At 43.7% G+C, this 16,875-nt stretch overlaps 1 protein-coding gene across 1 annotated transcript in view; it reads right to left on the bottom strand.

Moving 5' to 3' along the window:
• Window positions 1-2,527: 2,527 nt before the first annotated feature.
• The window catches only part of Ube2l3 (ubiquitin conjugating enzyme E2 L3), a 61,300-nt gene continuing 46,952 nt past the window's right edge, over window positions 2,528-16,875 (bottom strand). Inside the window, exons 3-4 of the mRNA XM_003478057.5 lie at window positions 12,208-12,394; window positions 2,528-5,015 (exon numbers count right to left, since the gene is read on the bottom strand). Coding sequence (XP_003478105.2) covers window positions 4,861-5,015; window positions 12,208-12,394 — 342 coding nt within the window. The 3' untranslated portion in view covers window positions 2,528-4,860. The remainder of the gene's footprint in view (window positions 5,016-12,207; window positions 12,395-16,875) is intronic.

Here is a 16,875-nt window from a genome sequence, read left to right as displayed (position 1 = left end):
TGGAGACAGCCACTTATTGGTGACTCAGCTCATCAATACCCTAGAAAAGATATGCAAAACATGCTCTTGGGTTTTGACTTTGTTCATGCTTATATTTTTGTGTTGGGTGGGATTAAACAAAGTCTTATTTAGGTATTCCAGGCCAACCTGGAAAACACACTGAATAGCCCAAACTGGCCCCAACTTTTGGCAATTCTCTTGCCTTAGCCTCCTGAGTGCTGGTTTTATAGGCATGCACCACCACATCTTTGTTTTTTGGTTTTGGAGAGAATTTTACTGTGTTACCCAGGTTGGTCTCAAAACTCCTTGGCTCAAGTGATTCTCTCACCTCAGGCTCCCCAGTAACTAGGACTACTGGTACCAGCATGGTACCTAGCAAAGCTCTATTTTTATTTAAAAATACTTGTTCTAAGTAAGCTATTCTAGGTGACAAGTCTGAGTAGGTCGTCACCTTGAGGGAGTGTTTAAATTTTCCCAGCAAGGGAATTCTGTGAAATTCTGGAGCCTGCTGGTATCTGGATGCCTCTAGACAGGATTCCATGTCACTTGGATGAATAGCCCTTAGGTGCAGGGAGCAGAGGGAGAAGTACATAGGGCATCTGAGCAGAGTTCATGTGCCTGCTCCAGAGGAAAGGAAAGATGACTATCACCTGGTTCTTGTCTCATTTAATGCCATGTGCCCTTGATTTACAGGCCTAGAGATGGCACTGGCTGAGCAAGGCCTTGGAGCTTTCGTTCATTCACTTAATGTGCACTGGGCTCTGGCCTATGTCAGTCACACAAGCAAGTGCATAGAGAGCTCTCACCCAGCTCAGGCAGTCTACAGGGACACATAGCTTTCAATGTGGGATCTTGTTTTTCTTTTCTGACTTCACTGGTCCACACCTATCCCTTTGGCTATAGTTTCAGCTTCCTCTTTTCTGTTGTTATCTTGCATCCTAACCTTGACTTTGACAGCCATAGTACCTTTTCTACTTCCTTTCTTTCACGGTTGTGAACAGAAGTCACCATGAGTTTAGACCTGCCTGCTGCCAGCCTTTAGCTCCTAGCCTTGGGCCCCTGTAGTCTGGCCAGTCCTGCAGGATGGGGGCTATGTGGGGCTGGCAAGCAGAATGGCCCACAGGCAGCCTGTTGACTCTGGCAGCTGTCAGAAGGGTCCTTTCTGCTATGGAGTGTTCAGAAGCAGGAACAGCCAGCTGATTACGCAGCTCTTTTGTTTGGGACAAAGGAATGGGTACTATGAGGGCTAATGCTGCTCAGGAAGGGGGGGGGGGGATACGAAGAGATGGAAGTTGAAAATATTAGTGAAGTGACCAGAAGTGGCAACACGTGCCTGTAATTCTCGCAGAGAGGCTGAGGCAGGAGGACCTTTTATAAAGTCTGAGATCAGCTTGGGCTACAAAGTATACTCAAGGTCAGCCCAAACTAGATAGCAAGACCCTGTCTAAAAAAAGACACACACACACAAAAAAAAAAAGAGGAAGGGGAAGGAGGAGGGAGAGAGGCAGTTTGGCCAGACTGATACAAATAGGTGACTGAAGGTTACTTTGGAAGAGGAGCACAAGAGGGGAGGGGAAGAGGTGATGTTGGTTTGGCCACTGGTGGCACACGGGTGAGAGGGATGCAGACATTGTTTTTGTGTGTGGGGAGGGCATCTTGCTGTGTAATTCAAGTTGGCCTTAAACTCATTGTGATCCTCCTGCCTCAAACTCCTGAGTGCTGGAATTATAGGTATATTTACTATGTCCAACCCTGTTTTTAAGTCTGTTTTAAAATCTTCCAGGAGTGGTGGGGCTTACAGGTGTGCATTATTGTACCTGGCTCTTGGGAACCTTCTAAGAGTCAGAAGTGTGCTGACTGGCAGGATGCAACAGGCAGGCTCAGACTAAGCGTAAAAACATCCAGGTGCCTATCACCCAGAGCCTGTCTCCTCCTTGAAAGCAGAGATAAGATTCTCACAGGCTGCCTTGAGATCCTTGGGACCTGGAAGGTATAGCACTGTGCAGATGGCAAAATGATACCCCAAGGAGCTTCCCTCTGAGAGCTGCAGACCCCACCACAAATATAGGGCTGGATCAGCACTACTGCTACAGTGCCTTGGAAGTTGTTTGAAGTGTGCTTAGGTCTGGCCTCTAGCTAGAACCACTCAGGGAAATGGCCCAACCACACCCTCATTAGTCCCAGGACCTTGTTCAAGACTCCCTTCTCCAGTGTTGGAGAGCATTTTTATTAAGGGCCTGTTTTCACCTCTACTAAACATGGATCATAACATCACTCCATGTGTGGAAATTATTGTTCCCTTACCAGACATTCACTGGTCCCACAAACCCTGATAGCCTGCACTTTGGTGTTCCCAGCACTGATTATACCCTAACTCCTTTCAGGAAGTAGAGCACTTTTGTGTGCCTCTTCTGGAGAGGCTACAATGGGGAGAAAGCGGATGCCCCAGCCACATCTCCTAGTCTCAAAGAACACAAGCCCCTGGCACTACTCACCCCTAAAAAAGAAATTCACACAACCAAACCAGTGTTGGAGAGCATTTTTATTAAGGGCAGCAGAACGGGATCGCAGCATCTTAGAAAGCCTATTCTCCGCCATTGTGGAAGGGCAGGAAGAGGACCCTGGGCACTTCAAGGAACCAGGTGGCTGTGAATTCCTGAGCCAGTGCAGGTCAGCAGTGGGTAGCTGCTTCACAGCTCTGCCCTTCTCCAGAGGATTCAGCTTTTTGGTTTCACAGCAGCCAGAGCTGGCTGTCAGCTTGCTCAAAGACTGCCCCAGGGGCATAGCTGAAAGGAGCGAGTCACCCAGGCCGAGGGAGGGACACCCACTGACTTGAGAGCCAGGTCTTTGCTGCCAGGGCAGACCATGGGGTGCCAGTGACAGGACTAAGAGTCCCTGAGAGGTGCTGCTGGCATTAGGGTACCCTCCCATGGTGAGCAGAGAGCAGTGAGGGAATGACAGGCAGGCAAAGCTATGCTGGCAGAAATACGAAGCAACGGGACAGTTTTCAAGAAAGACAATTCTTCCTGGACTTAACAAGAACAAACGGTGGCTTGTTTGGATAGCTTGACAGAATTTGGCATTTTCTTACAAATCTGAGTGTGAGTGAAATAAAATCCATTATTACCTTTCTGCTGATGAAGAGACAGATGAGGAAATACTTGCCCTGTGCTCTTGGCATCCTAGGCACAGAGTCTCCAGAAACTTGCCCCTTACAAACCTAGAATTAAAGCAGCTGAGTTCATTTATACACTGTAGGAGCCACGCGCCTGCACAACCAAAGTGTTATGCACCTACACTACCCATCACTTCACACTTCCACACAGGCAAAACCCAGGGTTACCTTGTATGTCTGTAAAACCCTGGAGAGATGAAATTACGGAGCTAAAGTGAAAAAACAGCAAAGTTTGTTGAAGTCATCTTCATGAGATCTAGTCCCCCTAGTAGCCAAGAATGGAAGCTGACAGTGGCAGAGGTTGGTGACACATGGTGTTTGATCAGCTTCCTCAGAGTGTCATGCATTTTCTTACCATTTTAGGGATAATCCCATTTGCCTTGAAAGACATCAACATTCAAATCCTTACAAAGTTCATATGATGATAAATTCTAAGGTCAATTTTTATTTCTACAAAAAAGGCAATCAAAACAATATAAAACACATTGAAAGGTATTACTGAGTGAGCTTCAAGTGGAGCTTGACTCTGCGAAGACTGAGTCCAAAGGGAAAAGGAAGGCCATCTTGCTCCTGGGCCGGGCCACCGGCTGTGCTGAAGTAAAGGTCAGAAGGGGCCCCAGCAACCCAAGACTGACACCAGACAGGAAGCCGAGTCCAGCCAATTCTAATCCCACAAAAGGTTGAACCGTGCCAAGGGAGGGCTATGGTGGGGCTGCTGCAGAGAAGAGTCGCAGAGCTCTGTGGCACATTCCGATGGAGGAGCTTGGAATTTGAAATGGATATTCTGGCTTCTGTTCTGCCTGTGCTGACCAGTGGATCTTCTAACATGGTTGCAAGGAAGGGTGCTGTATCTTGGCCTCTGGAGCCTTTCCAGTGAGAAATTCATCATCGTCTCACAAGCAGTGTCCTCAGCTGGTAAGCCCTCTCTCTGGAATCACCAGACCTCGCATTGAAGGTTTCCCTACATAGGCCAAGTAAGGCTGCAGTTCAATCAGGCAACACAGCAGGGCCTGCCCATTTAATCCACATTATTGTGGACCCATAAGCCACATTTTTAGAGAAGAGCTGGGTGGGCCTCCCTTTGCAGGGCTTTTCTTTTTTTCTTTGGGGGGGGTGGATGGATGGGGGAGTGGTTGTTTTGTAATTTTTAAAAAGGAAGTTACAGACTGGCATCAATAGAATTTGATCCAACTCCCATGCAGGGCAGTGTGACATGGGAGAAGAAAAGCCATCAGAGCCATTTCTTCTCCTCTGCAGAAAAGATGGGGCCTGGGAAGTGTTCCCTGAAAGATATACTGAATACAAAGAGAGTGGGAATTGCAAGGGCACAGAAGGAAGGGGAACCACAACCGTTATTTTTCCTTGTTTAACCTTATGGGCTATGTAACTTTAAGATTTTTGGGTAAATTTGGACAAGAAAAGAAACACCATGCTTTTGAAGTGGATTGAAGCGGTGATTTTTAAAACAAAGAAAGCAGAACTAGAATATCTGAAATTTTTAATCCTTTCTTTACAGGTTACTAGATCACTTTTGATTAAGAAAACTGTAGAAAGTTAGTAACTGCCACAAGTGAACGCCAGGCGGTGGCACGTGTCAATTTTCCACAGAGTCCTGCTTTGCGGGGTGTCTGAATGCACTGCTCGGGGTCTCTGCTCACACTTGCTGGAATCATTTGTGGCAGATTTTAGTCCACAGGTCGCTTTTCCCCATATTTCTTTGTAAACTCTTCAGCATTCTTACAGAATTTTTTACGGTCCTTAGAGTATTCTTCAGCTAGGTCAGCCCGGAGCGGGTGCTCGGGCTGGGGGTCATTCACCAGTGCTATGAGGGACTGGATTACTGCCAAGAGAAAGACAAGGCATCAGGGTTAGAACAGATTCAGGAAGGACAAGAGGCAGCTAATCTCAGAGGCAAAACTCTGACTTCAACAGTGACTTATAGCCAAATGCGCTTTTTAACACAAAGCAACTTTCTTTTAATTCAAATTTGTTACCACCAGAACTCCAACTATCTTTTTTTCTATATTGTAATCAGGAGAAAGGGATGGATGACAAACAGCCAACTTTAAAGTAGGTAACTGGTCAGGGTGATGCCCTGGCCTCTGGAAAGTGTTCCTGACCTAAACACCAGGGTGCTCTGGTGACAGTAGGCGCTGCACTAACAGCTGCTCACACTCAGGTGCATGCGTGCACACACACACACAATTACTGTGTCCTTACCCAGCACTCAGCACTATATTCAGTTTAGGACAGTTCTAATCAAGATGAGAAAAAAAGAGTTGTATGATGGAGCTGTACCTGTCCACGTGCAATGAATCTAACCTAAAGGGCCCCAAGGAGCTCCTAAAGGTATGAGTAAGATTCACTGACGCACCTTGACTAGCCATTGGGAGGATGACAACCACGGCAGCATCGGACTATCATTGTCATGGCGGAAGTCACATAGGCTCAGGGGATGCTGTGATGCTTCACATGGTGCGGGAAGTCCCAGACAAGCTGGAAGGCAATCCTTAGGGGGAAGGATGGCACAGGAGTGCAGGACAGGGATAGGAATCAGCAGCAGAGTGCCATTTGCATCTCCCCACACTAACCCCTAATCCTTGTCAACACCCTCAAACTGCTGTGATCTTTCCCACCATTATGTTCCAGCTCAAAAGTACCTATTCCTCTTTGGATTGCTAATGCCACAAATTCCTCTACTAGGGGCATATGCTCTTCACCCAGCATTACAAGGAAGGGTGTAAAATACTGACTCTGGTTGAGCTGGGCATAATATAAGCATGGCTAGTCACCAACACATGCCAAGTAAGGGTCTACCACGAACAGCACCTGCCTTCAGCACGTACTATTAATGTTACCCAGTGAAGGAGGGCAAGAAAGAGGAAAATGAAAATGGTAGGCCCTAATGAGGCTGTGGCAAAAGTAAGTATTGGCAGGGTGTGGTGGTACAAAGCATTTAGAGACTGAGGCAGGAAAAATGCGTGTTCAAGGCCAGCCTAGACTATGTATGGAGACAAGACAAGACAAATCTGAACCGAACTGAATTGAACTGAACTAAAGAAAAGTACTTAGGCTTCCTTTCTTTCCTATCCAAGTAGGGAAATGACCACACCACAGAACAATCGCTTTCTGAGGACACTTCCATGGCTTCCCTTTTGCTTGTTGGCTGTGGGTATATTTCAGTGCATGTCACTGAAATACTGAACATTACTACTTTTTTAAACTTTAATTTTTTAGGATTTGGGAGGTGTCTGCCCTTACTCAGCACTACATTTAGTTTAATTTTTTGGTACTAGGAACTGAATTTAGGACCTTGTGCTTGCCAGGCAGGTGCTTATGCAGCTTAGCTATATCCTCGGCCTCATCTTCCCTTTTAAAAATTAGTACTGAAGGCTGAAGCTAGGATCTATGCACTGAGCTATGTCCCCAGCCCCTTCATTTTGAGATAGGGTCTCATTAAGTCACTAAATTGTCCAAGCTCAGCACGAACCTACGATCCTCCTGTCTCATCTTCCCAGAGTGCTGGACTACAGGCATGCACCTCCATGCCTGGCTTTGTCACCAATTGTATTTTGCATAGCAAATCTCATTATACCACCAAACTAAGCTTTGTTTTGTTACTAAGGTATCTATTATAAAGCAGGCACACAGCTGTGCATGGTACATTCTTTTAATCCCAGTACTCTGGGAGGCTGAGCTAACAATGCTTTTAGTGAGACCCTGCCTCAAAGAACCACACCAAATACTGCTCAAGAAAACTTTCTGCATGCTTTCTTATTGTCGCCCTCCTCCCCATATCCTGACAATCACTAATCTGTTTGCATGGATTTGCCGATTCTAACGATCCTATATACAACTGAACCTTATTATCTGCCGTAGTTCTGCCCTAGAGACTTGCCATGAACTGAATTAACAACAGTGGATCACAGCTCTTCTCCCCACATTTTCATCAGCTGACTAATATACAACTGTTTTATATATGTTTAAAGAAACTTCACCTAAACTTGGGTGCGATGGCCTATAGTCCCAGCTATTCAGCTGGCTCAAGACAGAAGGATCACAAGGTTGACATCAGCCTGGGCAACTTGGCAAGACACTGTCTCAAAATAAAAAACAGGCCACTGTGTTCTCTCTTGCATGGTGGCCCACCAAAAGAAGTATGGTGTATTTCTTTTATTTGTTTTTGTTTTTTTTTTTTTTTTTTTTTTTGATAGCGGGAATTTAACTCACAACCCTCGCGTTTGCCAAGCAGGCACTTATACTGCCAAGCTAAATCCCCGGCCCTTCTTTTCTTACTTTAATTTGGCTCAACTTGCCCTGCAGTCTGTTGCTTTCCTACCTTTAAAAATCTTTGTTACCATAAAAACAAACAAACGAAAAAAAAAAAAAAACAGATGAATGGAAGGACAGACAAAATAAAGGAAGCCTTACTTAATATACAACACTGATTCATTATCACCAACCATGGCCACAGTACTGCAATTTATACCAGAATAAACTTTAGCTAACACATGTGATTTCTGCATAAAATATATCATAGTCTTCTTGTGCTCAGGAACATTAGACAGCATTTTAGTACTACATCTGAGGAGCTTTTTTTTTTTTTTTCCCCCTTTTAACTATACTTGGGAGCATACCCAGGGGTGTTCTACTACTGAGCTATTATCTTCAGTCTCACTTATTATTTAGAGACAGCATTCTCAATAAGCTGTCTGGTTGAGAATATGAACTTGCACTACACCTCCCTCAGCCTTCCAAAGAGCTGGATTACATATATGTATCTCTAGACCCGGCTGGCTATTTTAAAAGTTAAATCACAAAACGCAAAATGCAGCACTGCAGAGATCACATGCTTATGTATGGGAGCCAAAACAAGAAAATAGAAAGCTGCCGAATTTTTCAAATTATGTCAATCAAATTTTTCACTGCTGGGCTGGGGATTTAGCTATGTGGCATAAATGTCTGCCTGGCAAGTGCAAGGTCATGAGTTTGATCCCTGGTACAAAAAAAAAAAAAAAAGTTTTTTTACTGCTTTATACATGTCTGTGGTTGGCTGCAAAGTATCACATTGATTTGAGGGTTACAAAAATTTTTAGTAGGTAGATGAATTCACAAAATGTGAACAAGGCTCAACTACAAATTGAATCACAGAATATGTGGTCATTTGTGACTGTTTCGTTTAGTATAGTATTTTAAAGATTTGGACTGGGCATTGTAGCACATGCCTGCAATTCCAGCCCTCAGGAGGACAAGGCAGGCAAAAAGGTCACCGTGAGTTTGAAGCCAGCCTGGGTTACACAGTGAGTTTAAAGCCAGAGTGAGACTCTAGTTTCAAAACAAGCAAAACAAAACAAACCTTCAAGGTTGTATATGTTGAGCATGAATCAATACTTCATCCCTTTTCATAGCTGTACTATAATTCCCTTGGGTCATTCCTGTACCTTGACTGACTCTTGTGAGGGTTGGGATGTGCCAGTTAGTACCGTTCACGTATATACACCCAGTGGTTAGCCAGCACCTCAGTCCTCATTGGAGCTGCTTTTTTTCCCACAAGGTTGGACTGCATCTTTTCACAGCATTGTATGGGCAAACCACATTCAGTGCATCCATTTACCAACTCACAGACATTTATAAAGAAAGCTGCCACAAACATCTGTGTATAAGAATTTGTACAGACATAGGCTTTAATGTCTCTTAAGTATATATGTGTAACACAGGAGCATTTTGTTTTTTAGCTTACTATCTCTTCCACTAATTTAATTTTAGATTTTCTAAGTATATTTTAGTTGTATTGTTGACAATCTTAACATTTTTAATTCTCTGAATCTACCTAACAAAAATACTATTTTGGGATTCTATAGATAGGGTAACCCTGAACTGGAAAAGTAGTTGGTCTGAAGACCACTGAAGGCTGTACTGGTAGCTGGCTGGAGTGAGTGATGGTTTGTGAACTGAGGACAAAAAACTTCAAGGCTGGACCTGAGAGGAGTCACCAATGGAACGCTAAAGCTTCCAAGAACAGAGCAGGAGAAAATCATGAACAGATGCTATAAAGATTGGAAGAGGGCCAGGAGATTAAAGCAAGAGGGTGGCACAAGTAGCACATTACTTCATGACTTTAGGAAATGAATGGAGAAATGGCAAGGCATTTAAAAAGATGTAGAAGCATGGTTGAATAGCAGTTAGAAAGTAGGACCAGAAAAACAGAAACACTGAACATACAAGGACATGACAAGTGAGGGCAGCAATAGTACATCCAGGAGAGTCATGATTTCAGATGAATGGGACCAGATATGCCTAGAAAGCACTTCACTGAAGGTGCTCACCATCACTTAGGATACCTGTTCTGCCTCTGTAAACACCTTCCTTGTCCGCCACGTCCCTCTTCAGAGTTGCCATACCTCCTGTCAAGACACAAAGTCTGCTCCCTCTTGAGTTTAGACTTGCCTGACCCACAGAATCCAGGAGAGTCACAGTACCAGTTCTGCATCTGAGCCATAAGTGGCCTGGCAGTTTCTTCTTTCACCTTCATGCTGTGAAGAGGCACAGTTCAGCCTCATGGACAAAAACAGGTCACAACAAGAACTGAGGTGCCTGGCTAATACTAGATGCTGTACCTGTAAACAATATGAACTGGCACATTTCAACCCATGAGACGCTCCTAGGTTAATGCAGCTATACGAGTGACCCCAGGAGCAACTACCAAGTCAAACCCAGTCAATCTACAGAATGAACATTAATAAACTGTTGTTACTTAAGCTGGTTTTTTTTTTTTTTTTTTTTTAGTCTGTGGCATGGGAGACTAAGCCCAAGACCCTGAGCTACATTCATAGCAGTTTTTGTTTTTTGAGAGATGGTTTTGCTTAAATGGCTAACTTGCCCTTGTTGGCTCAAACCTGCAACCTTCCTGCCTCAGCCTCGGTCCTATACCAACAGAGCCAGCTAATTATTAAATTTATTTATTTGCAGTGCTGAGAATTAAACCCAGAGCTCTGCACAACTAGGCAAGTGTTCTACCCCCAAGACATCTACTAAGTTTTAAGAGGATTTATAATGCCCTAAAGGCTAACAGAAACATCAGAGTGTGGCATGAAGTGCCAGGGACAATGACACCCCTCTCCCCCACTTCTGTGTGTCTTTTTTGAGACAGGGTCTCACTATGAAGTACAGGTTGGCCTTGGGTATATTTTGGGCTGGTCTTGAACTTGCAACAGTACTCCGGCTTTAGCTACTCCGGCTTCAGCTTCCTAAGTACTGGGTTTAGAGGTGTGCACCGCTACACCTGGCTATCTTCCTGATAAAAATCAGGATAGGATCAAGAGCATGCTATAAAATATCTACAGAATAATCTTCTAGGAAGAAATCCTCAACTGCCAAATTACAAAACAGTAATCCTGGCCATCCATGTGCCTAGAACCTATACCAAAATTTTTACCTTTTTTAAAAAGCCTAAACTTTTACAAAAAGAAAGAAGGCCACCCCTAGGTTATCTGGGTCTTTTTGTGTGTGTAGGTGGAGGGCAGCCTTAACTTGAAAAAGTGGAGGATGTGTGCTACACACTTAGATATGAAGCTAATATAGGAATAATAATTCATGGCCTTTTAAGCAGCCAGCTCCCACAAGAGATGGCAAAGTGCTTGTATCCCTCTCCTATCAGGTTCCTATCCCTGGCCCCCACACCTTCAGCGAAGATCTTGGACCCTGAAAGCCCGAATGAAAGTTCTGTGGCTTTCCTAGGCAGCCTCGTCTGGAAGGACTTCTCTAGCCATGCATGGTGGTTGAACAGAGATACACTCAACAAGGTCTCTGGAATAAGGACCAACAAGACACCGCTGAACAAATATACCCATAGCTTTCTGACACAGAACTGAATTCCCATGTTGAAAAAAACCAGGCCAAATAAATAAGTAAGAAAAAAACAAAAACAAAAACAAAAAACCAGGCCATGAGCAATGAGAATGCAGTCAAGCTGTTGTAAACCTCAGTTTCTACACAACCGAGTGCCAAGGCACTGGAGTTGTTCTTTCACTGCTGTGGGAGCCCAGTAATGCCTTTCCTGGTTGATTATTTCCAAGGAGTAAGACTTGATTTCTTTTCTTTTTTAAGACAGGATCTCATTATGTAGTGTGCAGGCTGGGCTTTAACTCACTTATGTAGCCCAGGCTGATCCTCTTGCCTTAGCCTTCCAAGTACAAGGATTACAGGTATGTGCCACCATATCTGGCTGATTTGTTTTTTTGTGAAAGGCTTTCAACTCCCACCTTCAAGGGTTTCTGCCAAAAAATGACTACCTTAGTAACTGAAAAACTACCCATGGCCTTGCCAATACCAGTGTCATCCATTCTCTAACAGACCTTACACTGATTCAGTTACTTCTTATTAAAACGTCTCCAAAAACATGAGGTTAAGATTTCAAAGTAACGTCTGGAATTAATAAGAACTAGGCACAACCTACAAGACAGTCTTGCATCTTCATGGGACAAGAAGGAAGGGCAATCGCAATACTGAATCAAATACTTTCCCCAGAAAAACATAACATTTGTGTGTTCATCCAGACACTTGGACATACACATCAAACAATTCCAAGGCATTCTAGACCCACTATAACTATGTGTTTGATCTGGGAATGCAGCTCTCAAGCCTGACCTTGTTCCCTCCCTGCAAACCAGCCATTGTTAGCCATTATTAGCCTGGAAGGCCCTCACTAATTTCCTTCTTCCCTTCAAGTCTAAGTTCTGGTGCTAAGTGCTATGGGAGCCCGCATCAAGCACCAGTTCCACTTTCAGGCAGCCCAACAATCCTTCACCGCTTCTAGGGACCAGTGTCCCCACATGCAGCAAACTTCTGGGCTTATCTGTCCCACTGGGTTGTAAGCAACAAGGAAAGCCTCCTCAGTACCTGTATAGGTCAATATTTCAAATGAGATTGGCTATCCCCACAGAATGGTAGGAACTCAGCAGCACTTCTGTGTGAATTTAGGTGGTAAGGTAAGATTTTTTTCTTCTCTAGACTGTGACAGAGGAGTGCCTTACCTTGGTCGGTCTTGGTCGCTGGCTTCCAGTTCTCAGCACTAATTACTGGCAGGCAAACTTGCCCTTTTTCATCAATGTTTGGGTGATAGATCTTTGTTTTAAACGTGATCTTCGGTGGTTTGAATGGGTACTCTGCTGGAAAGTTGATTTCAATTCTAAAGGCCCCCTTGTCATATGGAGGGTTGTCCTGGAAAGAAAGAAAATGAACACGACGTCATTTACACATCTGCAGCCAAGACTGGAGGACTCTAATTATTCACAGGAAAGATTAATTTATTCAAGTGGTACATTGCCTGAAGACCTGTAATGTACAGAGCAACCCAACAATCAGCCAGTGTTTCTAGAACAAGATACGTGGAAAGCCTGAGGTTGAAGTCCTCAAAATTCTTACACTATAAAAAGAAAATTTTTTAGGACTTTAGGTTCACGGTAAAACTGCCAGGGAAATGTAGAAATAACCCATATGCACAGAGTCCCCCACATGCACAGTTTCTCCCGCTATCAACAACCCTCATCAAATGAGTAGATTTGCTGTAAATCATGGTCCCACACCAACCCATCACCACTTGAAGTCAATGGCTTAAGCTAGGGCTCACTTTTGGTAATGCACATTATATGAGTTTTGTGTAGTTATACAAGATAACTGGGATCATACACTGCAGTTGCTATAATCTGAATGTTTGTGTCTTCTCCAAATTCATCCATTAAAAGATAATCAGGAAAACTGAGTAGCTCAGTGGCAGAGCTCCTGCTAGCATGTGCAAGGGCCTCAGTTCAAACCCCAGCATAAAAGTCCCATTCACCTAGTCTCGCTAAAGTAGTATTAGGGCATGGGGCCACTGGAAGATGAGGTGGTCATCATGAGATACAGACCTTATGAAAGGGGCCCCTAGAGGACTTCCACGTCCCTCCCATGAGGGACATAGCAAGAAGGCAGCATTATGAGCAGAAAACAGAAGCTCCCTAGACACTGTATGTTCAGTGTCTTGATCTTAAACTTTCTGGCCTCTACAACTGTAAGAAATAAAATTTTTACTAAGTAGTATTTTTTTTAATAGTAGTCTGGATAAACTAAGACAGCAGCTTTCTTCGAGTGGCTTCTTTTGCTTAACAATTCAGTGTTTCTTCGTTCATTTGTTTGTTCATTCATTCACTGTATTGCTAAATGAATCCAGGGCTGCACGCTGAGCTAATCTACTGCCCGATTTTTCCCCCCAGTCCTACTTTTTAAATTCTGAGGCAGCATTGATAAATTAGCTAGGCAAGTCTTGAACTTAAGTGTCTGTCCTGCCTCAGCCTCTGAAGTAGCTGTAATAATACAGTTCAGTACCTTCACAGCCAGCTTGTACCACAATTTATTTCATCATTCACCTACACAAGGACAAACTGGGTTTTTCTGTGTTTTGGTAATTATGAGTACAGGTGTGTATGTGGATTTAAGTTCCTGTTCTTCTACATGTTATGAGCATCTGAAGTTGTCAGTGGTTTAAATTTTTGATGGCTCTAAGCAATCTAGCGACAACTTACTGTGCTTCTTTGACATCTGTGGTACCGCCTGCAGATTGAACAAAGGGTGGTATTTTGGTTTTTTTCAGAGATGGGATCTCACTATGTTGTCCAGGCCAGGTTGACCTTGAAAACCTGGGCTCAAATGATCCTGCTGACTCAGTTTACAGAGTAACTGGGTCTACAGGCATTATGTAAATCTTCATTTGTGAGAAGTTGCTGTTTAGGTTCTGGATTTTGTTTCTAGATTAGCTCCTGGTTTTCATCACTGCAAACTATTTCCTTATAATTACTCCAAATTATTTCCTTATAATTAAGCAGGGCATGGTGGGCACATACTTGTAATCCCAGGGTGAAGGAGGAGGATTGACACCAATGAGGCCAGTCTGAGCCATGTGGTAAATTCAAGTAAATGCAGCTCTCAAATCTGTGCTACATAGGGAGACACTGTCTCTAAAACAAACAAACAAACTGAAGCTAGGTGTGATGGCACACACCTGAAATTCTAAGCACTCTGGGAGATTGAGGAAGGGAGACTACAAATTCAAGTTCAGCTTGGGCAACATGGCAAGACCCTATCTCAAAATAATAAAAAGTACTGAGTTTTAGTCCAGTACCCAGTCCAGGATCCTGGGTTTAATCTCTAGTATTTGGAGGGAAAAGGAAAAAAGAAAGAGAGGCGGGCGAGGGAGGGCAGAGGGAGCATTTAATACTATTTACAAATACATCAACATTCATGGAGGCCAAACATCATAGGCATAAGAGCATACTATAATCACAAGATGTCTTTTTCATACTGCCCAAAAAGTTTTACATTTTAGCTATGAACACCAGTTAACTGTTGTTCTTCTGAGTAAGCAGAATTTTTATACTCAGAGAATCTCTTAAACCTTTCTGGGCCCACTGATTTGCAGACAGAAGAAAGTGTAACATGGGTTCTTGATATGGTGCACTCATATGTGATGCCCAATCTTCACGTGCTGTTCAATTTTTTTTTCCTTCATTTATGTAGCTCAGGCTGACCTTGAACTCACAATTTCCTGGCCTCAGCCTCCCAAGTGCCACAAGTACCCACTTTCTTTAAGACTAAAGGTAGGTCTCCAAGATGACATTTTATATAGAGATCATATCTCTCTATCTTCTGCTGCATCTCTTCCAGATCCACTTTGGTGCTAGGTTCTTGATCCGCAAAAATCTCAGCTCTGCCTCATTGATTTCTAGCATATTCTATTCTTCAGTGACCCTGTTTTCTTACTAGAGTTCTAAATTCTTCATATACTGAGTAACAGTCCTTTATCAGATTGGGAGGGAGGCAACATTTATCTTTTCTAAAACTATGAAAAGAATCATATATATCTAAAGAACCTAACCCAGAATACACTGAGTGCTCAGGTCAAAGAAGAGGTCTGGGCAGCTCTCTAGGGTGGATTGGTACTCAGCTCAACAGCTGAACCCTAGGGCACCAACCTGGTCACTAGGCAGTTGTCAAACAGACTCTGTACCATGCCCTAAATATTCATCCCTGTGATACCCAAAACCCTCGAGGCCTGTACATTGTGATGGTCCCAGGAAGAACCCTTGTCCCTGCCCATTTTCAGAGTTGAAAAAGCCTGTTGTGCTGTACTGCCTTTCTTTGTTTTGTTTTGTTTTGTTCAGACCAGGCTCTTGCTATATAGTCCAGGCTGGCCTCAAATTCACAGTGCTCTTCCTGCCTCATCCTCCCAAGTGTTGGGATTACAGGTGTGCAATATCATACCCAGCTACATTGCCTTTCTTGTATTCCAGATCTCCTGGGTTACACCCAATCCAAGGCAAACCAGTTTTGAAGGATGCCCAGGAGACTGTTTTCAGCCCCTACACAACAGCCCACTTTCTAGCACCCCAACCTAAGTGTGTACTCTCTATTTAAACACAGCTTCTCTGATGGGAAGCAAGGCTGGCACCCACCAGGCCTCCATATTCTCCTACATTTCTAGATCTGCATATAATAAGAGTTTTAAAAAACAGAAGATTAGTTTGATCCCTGGTCAAAAAAACAAACAAACAAACAAACAAAAAAAAAAAACAAACCCAGAAGATTAGGGAAGACTGAGGGGAGTGAAAAGCCTTCTGGGAAGAGAAGACTAAATATCAGGATGGCAGATTAGAAGGGAGAACACACTGGAAGTTGTGAGGCTGTCAGCAGGCAGTGTGGCTGAGCAGCTGCTTAGACCACCTGCTAAGCCCTGAACCACCTTCGGGAGCAGGGGAACCCTGCCCAAGATGAATGAATCTGCGGGCAGGCTAGTTGGGAGTTTGGAAGGAGACTCAGGCCAGCAAAAGTGGAAATGCCTGGGAGAAGTACAGGCCATGTATGTGAAGGGAAAACCCATACCACATAGGAAAGACGGGGAAGACAAAATTTTCACCCCAACAAACCTCCCTAGGAAACAGAATTTTCCAGGACAGCCTAGAAGTTCAACCTATCTATATGCCTTGAATTACTCTACTTAAGAGCCAATTCTGTGTTACAAATAAGCTAAATGAGAACACTCCCCCCAGATTCTGTTAAAGGCAAGGGTCTTACCATGTAGCTCACACTGGCCTGAAACCTGCAGCAATCTTCTGCCTGTCTTCCAAGTGCTGGGACTACAGGCATGTGCCAACATGCCTGCTTTTTTTTTTTTTTTTTCAGAAGAAATTATAAACAATTTTTTTTTCTTTTTTGACTATGCAAAGCTTACTGTTATTTATACACTCCAGCCATGTAAAAACGGCTTTCCTGTATAAAAATGCTGGCTGGTGAAATTTCACAAAAATCTTCACTCAGCACCTAGGACTGACCAACTTCCCATTTCCTACCATTTGCTAAGTCAGAGGGAAGGTTGTATGAGTTCAGAAAATCGTGCGTTAGTAGACCGAGGCTCAGCTTTGCCTCTTTTTAGTCAAGGGCAGGTCTTAGAACACTTGCAAACATCTGTAAAATGTGGGTAATAGCAGTCTACACACAGAATTACAGATGATGAGAGAGACACATCAAGTCCTACTGATTAGTATGTGGGCAAAGGTCAAGAAAAGCAAGTGTGTTGTTACTTGAGGCAGCCAGACCTCTTATCACCCAGGGAATATAGCTAAGCTCCCCCTTAACTTCTTTGACTCTCCTTCCCGTTCTAGATGATGAAA

The sequence above is a fragment of the Cavia porcellus genome, unplaced genomic scaffold (genome assembly GCF_034190915.1).
Source record: "Cavia porcellus strain 051 isolate PalLab524CR breed Dunkin Hartley unplaced genomic scaffold, mCavPor4.1 scaffold_16, whole genome shotgun sequence".
NCBI lineage: Eukaryota > Metazoa > Chordata > Mammalia > Rodentia > Caviidae > Cavia > Cavia porcellus.
Note: the sequence above shows the minus strand (reverse complement) of the source record. Positions and strands in the feature narration are given on the sequence as shown.